Source organism: Ctenocephalides felis, unplaced genomic scaffold, assembly GCF_003426905.1.
Source record: "Ctenocephalides felis isolate EL2017-DRISC unplaced genomic scaffold, ASM342690v1 CF-g0.4_SCAFFOLD_01886, whole genome shotgun sequence".
Lineage (NCBI taxonomy): Eukaryota > Metazoa > Arthropoda > Insecta > Siphonaptera > Pulicidae > Ctenocephalides > Ctenocephalides felis.
This window is the reverse complement of record NW_020538040.1, coordinates 66,855,788-66,865,936: the sequence shown is the minus strand read 5'-3', so window position 1 is coordinate 66,865,936 and position 10,149 is coordinate 66,855,788. Positions and strand designations below refer to the sequence as shown.

The window sequence follows — 10,149 nt, the reverse complement described above, 5'->3', positions numbered from 1 at the left end:
AACTTAATAATAAATAAAAAAAAGTAATCACAAAACATAATTATATATATAAACAATAACAGATAAGCAAGTATAACACAACTCAACTACAACACGCGATGACAATTTATAGAAAATGTCGTTCGAATCAATGTAGATCAAACTAGATCAAAAAAAATGTGAATCGTAGCGCCATCCTTCGATCAATTTGAATACTAATTCATTTCGATAATCTACGATAATCTACGACGATAATCTACATTTGTTCGAGATGTTCGGCCATGGGCCATGTATTCATAGATAAATAAGCAGTATTCCTAGATAAATAAGTATGTATTTATCATAGATAAAAGAAGAGTGGTATTTATTTATTTTCGAGATGGTTTCGAACATAGATAAGTAAGTTTCGATGCCATTTTTCATTGCACATATAAACTTAAATAATAACATAGACCTTATACAATTTCATTGGTATTGTATTCGCTCAGAGCGTGACTGCAGCGCTCATGCAGCGCCGGAATAAATATGAACTAATTAAGGCTATCAGTGTGTGGTTTTTATGGGTTTTATATTTTGTTAAGAAGAAAAGATATTAAATAATTGTTATAAATAATAATAAACATTATACAATAATAATGTGAACGCTCAATGTTTATTGAAATTATTAAATTTACTTCAACGCACTTAAAACATAGTTAAGTGTAATGATTAATTTAATAAAGAAATGCAGTAAACATTTTTAAGGTTAAGTGCCTTAAAGCTTATGTCATGAGCTCGGAATAGTTTCTTGATAAAAACAATATAATAATGATAAAAATATTTTATCAATAGAATAAGTAAATAATAAATTAATTTACTCATTTTTTCATTATTTTTGGTCAAACTAAACCCTTAGACATTATTATAAAGACATGATTTAGGCATTATTATAAAGACAAGACCCATCAAATAAAATTGCAGGAAAAAAAACGACTTTAACTTTTCGAGTCTTGTAAATTGAAGGAAATATTGTTGACAAGTAGGTTGGATTCAATACCTCGTCCGATTCACTGCAAATGCGATCATAGGGCTTGGGACCCCACGGTGATCCATCAACACTACAAATACATATTTTGCATTATTTCAGCATTGTATTAATTAAACTGATGGTAAAATAAACATTTTACGCTATGTGATAACTTTTATTTCTCTTTTAATAAATCATAATTACATTTATTATACAATAACATGTAATTAATAGATAGATAATAGTTATACATAATCATATCAATATATAAATATATAAATTTAATATTATCATTATTTCAGCCTGTATTAATTACATTGTTTGCAAAAACAATTTTTCTAGTAAGCATTAAATTTTGATAAAATAACAATTTATTGACTTATAATTTTTCTTTTTGCTAAACATAACAATTTTACAAATATTCATAGTACTCCGAATTAAATTTTTATAACAATAAGGTTATGATACTTTATTCTTCTAACCGCGATCCACTTTTCCCGTTGATTTTCTTTCCACTTAGCTGTAGGAAATGTATAGAATTTGCAGTCACTTTTCTGCTCTTATTTCTACAACCACTACACAACAGCTTTGGTGGCTCATTTTAATTATCTCATTTAAATTTGAAATAACAATATTGTATGTGTTTTTGCTTAAAATTTCTGTCATAATAGCCTACTTTTATTCTCAAAGTAGCCCACAACGAACGCTTCGGTCGATTTGACTTCCCCTTCCATGCCTTCGCACATAGCCAATAAGGTCTATGATAAATAAGCATAAATTGCACACATAAAACTTATATGTTGGGTATTGCTGTATGATGAATTCCTGTATAAATACGTTAATAAAGGTTATGGACGTTATGTCAAAAATATTGAAAATGAAACAAATGGTATAAATGAACAGCAAAACAAATGAATTTAAATGGATATATTATAGTATTTTAATCATGAGCTAAAAACGATGTCTATATTTAGATAAATATTTTATTTATTTTATCGCTTATATAGACATTATAATCGCGTTGCTCGTTTTTATTGTGTTACCATTTATCATCGTCATAGTGAAAACAATATATAATTTAACAAAAATGTCCAATAATCCTGGATCAACATACGGAGATGATGCCTGTCAGATGCCCAATGTGGAGCTTCCTGATGTACAATATGAAGAAAAACTAAAAGATTTTCCAGAAATTGTTGAGTACATAAATACACTTCATGATGTAATTGACATTCAAGCTCAAGTGCTAACAAATGTTCGAAATGCTTTAGCCGATGTAATATTAATTTATTATTTATTCAACTCTTATTAATTTATAAAACATATATAACTTTTTGCATATATTGCAGCCGCCAAAAATTTGTTTTAAATCTATCAACAACAAACATGAGTCAACTACCGTTGATGCGGTAGCAAAAATTGAGCTTAGTCAATCTAAAGAAGTTTCTGAAAACATACAATCTAATTTTGTTTATGAGCCTGTTTCTGGAATGTATTATGATTATTCGACAGGCTATTACTATGATGCGGTAAAGTTTCAAACAAAAACTAAGTGTAGAACGAGCATTTTTTTTTCTAGTACATTACAACATACACATTTTAGGACCTATGTTTGTATTATGATGGGAACGCCGGCTGCTATTATCAATACGATGAGACAGAAAAGAAATATAAGCTACATTCATGCAGTGATGTTTCCAAAGGCTCTAATGAATTATCAGTATGTACATTGGTAAAATCTTGCTATTGTTGATATTAACTCTTAACTTCTTTATCTAACTGAGTTTATTGAAGTTGTTTGAATTTTTAAACTAAATTGTGCTCAACTATAAACTAATAAATACCTATAAACATAAAACTATAAATGAAACTTTTTGTTGATTTTGTTGAATGACCACACATAACTATGGTAGCCATAAATAATTTATGTTTAATTGTTAATCCAAATTGAAAGATAAGTTCATTACTTATAATTGTCTATTTCAAACTTATATTTTACAACTTAAAGTACATTAAAATTGTTGAACATTTATATGCATGTTTTATAAAGTAGTTTAAATGTTAATAAACTAATACAAGATCCCTAATTTGTAGGGAAATATAACATCAGAATTAACATCTGGTAAATGTGTAATTGGCTCACCAGTATCTTACAATGGGAAGAGGTATCAGACAACTGAAAAGCATTCACAGCTATCTAGTCAGCATATAGACCTAGAGTTATCTCACCGAAATAAAAGAATTAAAAAAAATAGATCCAAAACATCTGAAGTTGAGCGTGAAGAAGGAGAATGCTCTGATGATTCAGATGTGCCATCAGAGTGTTCTGCTGATGCAATTATGGGTAAATGAAACAATCAAACATATTTAATAATAAACAACTGTTATTAACACCCTTAATAACCTAATGTAACATAAATACATTATAATGAACTTTCATGGTGAATAGTTATAGACGCATTGCCAATAAGATTCAACCTCCCATGTTAAGCAGGCACAATTTATTGTCTTACTTTCAATTTGAATTTTTAGCAAATTTACAACCTCATTTGAAATTTTAATTGAAAAAAGTGATAGTTTTAAAGATAAAAAATTAATTTTTTAGAATGATGGACTCAGAAGCAGACTAAAGTCGCAACAATTATGTTTTAGAAATAATTTTTAGAAAGTTTTAGAAATAATATCTTAATAATATTAATTCAATTTTAAAATTTTAACCAAACAAACTTATTGACCATAATAATCAACTAGACTTAGAGGCTCATACAGGTGACATTTATTTACTGCAAAAAAAAGAACTATCATTTGTTTGGAAAAACTTCTTTTATAAATAAGTAAAAGACTAAATAATTGATGTTGAATCGGTTGTTATTCCTTAAATTGCTTTCAGAAACAACTCGAATGGGCCATCCTGCTATGAGAATTATAGTTGCTGAAAGTAATAATTCTAAAATTAAAGTAGGTACATTATTTCTTATAACTTGCAGTGGCGGAACAATTGGTAGAGAAGGAAATCATGCTATAGTTCTTCCAGACATTAATATCAGCAAGGTAATTTTAATATTATCATACGCATTTTCATTTTTGTTATCACTTTTAGGTATCATTTTGATACTGTTCTCAATTGATCTCCAAAATTTGTTTAATCACAAAATTAAGTCTTTAGTATGAAATTGATTTAAGAATGATGATAACTTTGCACCTTCTTATCATCTGACCACAATTATCATGGTACAACTATCATTCTTTTGTTGTTTTTGTGCCATACATACTTTTTTGCTTTAGGAGAACTATTGTGAATATTTAAAAAGATATTTTAAATTGTAATATATATATACATATATATGAGGGTGGTCCTTAATATGGATATTTTTGAATTTCCTTGCTCCCAAGGGCTCAAATGGTTAAAAATTGATCAAAGTTTTATATGGAAATAGCATGAAAAAAATTTCAAAAATTTTGCAGAGCATGGAATTTTCAATAAAAAATGACACAAATTTTTACTTTTAATTCATCGCTAAGTTATACCTAAAAATTTTTTTTTTAATTTTCAAAATTTTTTGCCATGCTATTTCCATACAAAGTTTGATTGAATTGCGCTCTATCTAAAAGTTAATATTAAGAGCTAAAACTTTCAGAATTTTTTTTATCAATTTAGAACTATATATATATATATATATATATATATATATATATATATAATCTTTGTGTGTTTTTAGAACCATCTACAGCTAACTTATGCAGAGTGTTCAAAGCTATATTACGTCATAGATATGGGATCTAGAAATGGTTCATATTTAAATGGTAAACGCTTGTCAGAATCTAAGAAACGCAGTGATCCAATGGAAGTAATACATGGCAGCTTGATTCAAATTGGTGGCATCAACTTGCTTTGTCATATACATTTTGGAGATGCTACTTGTGATTCTTGCGAACCAGGATTAGTTCAGGCAGAACTAGCTCTTAATTCATTAACTAAAGGTGGGCAACACAATTTACTTCTAATCACTAGGTTTGTTGTCTAAAATTCTTCTAGATTTTTACACTTTTGGCCAATGTGCAAAGAAGCAACAGTTTTATTATGTGTGTCCAAGGATATTTGTAAAGATCACTGCATGTATCTATCAATTTTTTTTTTTCTATAAAGTACGCATGCATGGGTGGCTATATTTTCTCGCATCATGATATACATGTACTATTATTACTTTTTTCCTCTGCTATTGCCTGACTTCTTGCTCTACATCGACATTGAGCACCCTTGTGTTACACATCATTATTATAATAGATAGAAATTTTAAGAAATAAGGTAAACATACTAAAATTACACCGGCACGGCCCGTCCGTTATTTAAGCCACGACTTTTAACAATACGCGAATTTTAAAAATTGTTATATTTGGTATGAATTTATGGGGATATGTATAAGATATATAATTAACCATGTAGTTATCTCCATATACTATTGTATTATTATTTAGATAATCAAATGAATAAAGAAGATATTAGAATTCAACATAAACGCGAACTGCAAAGATTAAAAAAGCATTATGCTCTGGCATCCAACTCAGTTCCTGTTTCGAGTTCAAATACATACAATGACAGAGCTCAAACACGTAGAGAAGTAGTGGGAGTGGATAACCCTCATGGAAAAGAAGAAGTTGCAAGTGTAGAACAGTGAGTGTGAGCAATATACACATAAATAATTGTAATCTTCATGATTTATTGTATATTAGTAAACATTATTGTTTTTCCTTACAGAAGCGTTAGTTCTAAGAATAAAGGATATCTAATGCTATCTAAAATGGGATGGAACAGCGGAGAGGGTTTAGGAAAAGACAGCAGCGGCTTAATAGAGCCGGTAAAATAGGCTATACACAAAGATGAAAAGCATTTCTTAAATTGTTATTGTAATTAATAAAAAAAATATTTTAGATTCCATTAATCAGCAATAATGGCACTTCAGGATTGGGCATGAATATTCCTGACTTATTAGAAATCAACTCTGGGACTGAAAAGAAACGCATTAAATGGAAAAAGGCCCAAGAAAGATTCAAGCAATCTGCTGCCACACACAACTAGATCATTACTGATTATAAATAATAAATATGCATTTTAACAATATTTTTTCTTAAAATATAACATAAACAGCATTTATTTCGTTCTGGAAAGAATATATATTTATAAAAATATTATAAACATTTTATATAGTTTATTCACAAATTATTTGTTTATTAAAGTGCGATAGATATACATATGCATGTGAGAGCGTGGTATATGTATTTTTCAATAAAAAGGAAATATGTTTAGAATGTTGTAAGTTTCTTTTATATCAATAGATTCAAATATCCAAAGGTAGAAATCTCAGCTATTGTATATTTTTACTTATTTATTTCTAGAGTTAAATTATCGAAAATCGTTTAAAAATTGTTGAAAAAATATTGAAAATGTATATTAGGAAACATCCATTAATCACGTGAGCAAGTTTTTAAGAATTTTTGATGAAAATTTTGCTTTACAAATTGCTCCGAATAGAAAAAAAAGATTAAAAAATATTTTGAAAATAACTAGTAGTAAATCTTGAAAAGAGAACACTTGTCTTTTATCACTGCATAGATTTATTCTTAAGAATAAGCAACCTTTTCAAGTCGCGGGCCGAATTCATTTATCAAAATATGGCGGGCCGCACTTATAATTAATTTAAAAAACTCGATATATACAAAAAACATTATAATATAAAAGTACCAAAATAAAAAAAAAGTGAAACAAGAAAAGGTTACATTATAAATAATATTCTACCTTAGAAATTAAGCCCACGGGACGTGGTTTCCTCATTATTAACTTCCCGTAGGGCAAGTTATAGTAATCGCAAAAAAATCGAAAATGAAAATTTTTATATATCTTTACGTTTCAAAGGTTTCTGAATATTTTAGCATACCTTAGAAAAAATGGATGTATGTGTGTGTGTGTGTGTGTGTGTATGTGTGCGTGTGTGTGTGTGTGCGGATACAAATTTTCGTCGACGATTTCGGGAACACCGATCAATCGATTTGAATAATTCAAAAAACATTTGATTCGTATTGATAAGGAAACGTGCTGATTAGTTTTTGGCGAAGGCAGGCCTAGCCGTTCCGAAGATACGGGGCAAAAAGTGCCAAAAATGGTAAATCAGTTTTTAAGAGAACGGAGCGTCCGATTTTAATAATTCAAAAAACATTTTACTTGTATTGACAAGATGAAAAATTGATCAAATTTTCATGAAGGCAGATCTAGCGGTTTCGGAGATCTAATGAGAAAAATAAAAAAAATGCCATTTGGCGATCAAAAATGATCATTAGACATATGCACGTCAAATTATCAGATATTTTATAGAGATTTTAACAATAAGTATACATTTTTTTTACATTTATATGGGTTCCGTACCAATGCTTATCCGTTAGACGGCGGCGCAGCACTTACGCGCTTTGACATTTCGCCTCTATGCAGTTCAAGCAGTACGATTTCTTTGAAAAAAAGTTCAGAATTTTCAAAATATGTCAAAATGAAGAAAACATTTTTTTTTTCAAAAAAAGTAATTTTTTGTCAAATTTATAGTTTCTCAAAAATCTAATTTTTTGAAGTAAAATTTTTTCAAAAACGTTAATCGTTTTTAAAAAAATAATTTTTGGTACGGGAAGTTCCAGCAATTTGCCGTAAGCACGATGCCCTAATTGCCTTAAGACAGAATTCCACTTACAGCTAGTTGATCTATTCTATTCAACAGTTTTAATGCAAACTGAGTCATTATGATGAGGCAGACGATCGCACAGGCAGATGAATAATATATCGTCTAGTGATAGGCCTATGGGACATGCTTACGTTGTTCCCTTAGGTTAGTTAATAATCATCGCAATAAGAAAAATCGTTTTGCTGTTAAATTTAAATTGTAGTTTCATAGGCTGAATATGAAAGCAATATCTGAAACAAAATTCAAGTTTAATATTATAAATGAAAACAATACAGAAATATAATATTAATATTTAAAATCGTTTGTTGCTGTTTTCAATTTGACTTTTAATGCGGAATTTTGAATTTAAAACAGCGGTTCCGAATGTTTTTTAACTATTGAAATTCAGTTTCTCTCGAAAACATAAACTACCTAAGTACATATCGCAAATGCGCACATGCATATGACTATTTTGGGACAAATTGATCAATCTTTCTGTTTCAATCGTAGTTTCAATGCGTATGATTGAAGATGACAAACATGATGATGATTTAGACGTCAATTATTTAGTAAGTAGAATATCGTCTTAAGGCGAGTTGCAAAATCTTCTCGATGTATGTAAATAATCGACATAATCAAGATGAATTGAGACGGCTCATATTTCCAAACTATAATGAATTTTAATTAAACCACTTTTCTTAGGCCTACAATATTTTAGGATGTTCACCAAGGCCATCATCATAAAAAGTTTCTTCAAAATCACCAAAAACAATTTCAACAATTAATTACGAAGAAAGTACGTTTGTACGGCCGAACAAACTGATATTTTTAGAGTGTTTCTTAAATTATCGAAACCAGTTTAAAATTTTTGCGATCAAGTGGACGAAAAATTACTGGTAACGCTTTTTTTACTTTCGAGATCATCGCCGATTATTTCGAAAACTAGTGGGGTGGGTGGCATCGTGCCTTAAGGCAAATTGCTGGAACTTCCCGTACCGTAACTAAATGTTCGAGGAATACTGAATGTTTTCAAATAAATTATTATAAATATTGTAACATTGTCTAATATTTATAAGTAATATATAAACTGAATTGCAAAGTTGAAATTATTCGTTTAAAGACTATTAGAACTATAGTCAGAATTAAAAATAAAATCTGAATTATTTTCGATATACAAAAAATTTAAAAAAAAAATGAAGCAAAAAATGTTTTTTTCCAAAATCAATTATTTTGTCAAGACAAGCATAAAGTTCTTTGAATCATTCAAATCGGACGCTTAGTTCTCTCAAAAACTGCCATTTTTTACATATTTAGCTCCGTATCTTCGAAATGGCTGGGCCTACCTTTGCCAAAAACTAATAAACACTTCTCCCAATCATTACTAATTGAATGTTTTTTAGATCATTCAAATCGGATACTCCGTTCTCTCAAAAAGTCGATTTCTATTTTCTGCACTCTTTGCTCCGTATCCCCGAAACGGCTGGGCCTGCCTTTGCCAAAAACTAATCAGCTCTTTTCCTTATCGATAGGAATCGAATGTTTTTTGAACCATTCAAATCGGTTGATCCGTGCGCCCGAAAACGTGACTGGAAATTTGTATCCATGCATACATATACACACACCCACATCCATTTTTTCTGAAGTATGCCAAAATGTTCAGAAACCTTCAAAACGTCGAGAAATGTAAAAATTTTCAATTCCGATTTTCGGCCCATTACAATAACTTACCTACGGGAAGTTAAAAACAATCAACGCGAGTTATCATTAAATGGCTTTTAAATTTTTCTAATCGGTTCAGCCGTCCAGAGCCGTGCCTGGCCAGCGTGCAGTGGAGCACCGCACGCAGGCGGCCGCCTTTTGGAGCGGCCGAGAGGCGGCCAAATAAAAAAAGAACAAATTTAAAGGCGGCCTTAACGAAAAGCGGTCGCATTGAAAGTCCACTGATTAAAAGGCGGCCAAGTTGAAAGACCGCTGGATTAAGAGGCGGCCAAACTAAAAGTCCGCTGAATTCATTCGCGCCCGTATTGAAAATCCGCTGAATTAAAAGACGACCGTAGTCAAAATCAGCCGAAGGAGGCCGTATTGAAAGCGAGATTGAATCAAAAAGCGGTTATTAAAAGCTTTGTTTTCAAATCATTAATAAGTGTATAAATCTGGTGAAAGTGGCAACTTTGCCTTAAAGCAAGATGCATGGATTTTTCAACATATGCCAATAATTGACTTAACTATAAAAAATCTATTAATTCAGGCGTTAAAAAATCACCAAAAAAACAGAAAAATATTTGAATTAATTTATTTCTAGATCTTATTGGCTTAATTTAACATTGAAAATATTTATTTATTAGAAGGAATGTGGTCAAGTTCAAAGTGCTGTCATGTATGGATAGATTTGATACTACGGCGAGAGCAGCAAAGACTTTGAGGCGGCCGTATTTTCAAACTATCAATTTTACAAAAAAACGG

The 10,149-nt window shown here is 30.0% G+C and overlaps 2 protein-coding genes across 3 annotated transcripts in view; one reads left to right on the top strand and one right to left on the bottom strand.

Moving 5' to 3' along the window:
- Positions 1 to 269, bottom strand: part of LOC113375243 (smoothelin-like protein 1) — a 3,545-nt gene extending 3,276 nt beyond the window's left edge. The window contains exon 1 of the mRNA XM_026615186.1: positions 240 to 269. Within this exon, the coding sequence (XP_026470971.1) occupies positions 240 to 269 (30 nt within the window). The remainder of the gene's footprint in view (positions 1 to 239) is intronic.
- A 1,730-nt stretch (positions 270 to 1,999) lies between these two features.
- On the top strand, positions 2,000 to 6,158 carry LOC113377721 (angiogenic factor with G patch and FHA domains 1-like). Of its 2 annotated transcripts, none has more exons than XM_026618130.1 (9): positions 2,000 to 2,261; positions 2,335 to 2,514; positions 2,589 to 2,717; positions 3,080 to 3,329; positions 3,876 to 4,036; positions 4,705 to 4,966; positions 5,462 to 5,657; positions 5,742 to 5,841; positions 5,916 to 6,158. In XM_026618130.1, the coding sequence occupies exons 1-9, from the start codon at positions 2,073 to 2,075 to the stop codon at positions 6,060 to 6,062; spliced, it is 1,614 nt and encodes a 537-aa protein (XP_026473915.1). In that variant the 5' UTR covers positions 2,000 to 2,072; the 3' UTR covers positions 6,063 to 6,158. The 2 variants fall into 2 exon arrangements, with proteins under 2 accessions (XP_026473915.1, XP_026473916.1); XM_026618131.1 differs by having other exon boundaries at positions 2,589 to 2,705; positions 5,916 to 6,155.
- The last annotated feature ends 3,991 nt before the right edge of the window (positions 6,159 to 10,149 follow it).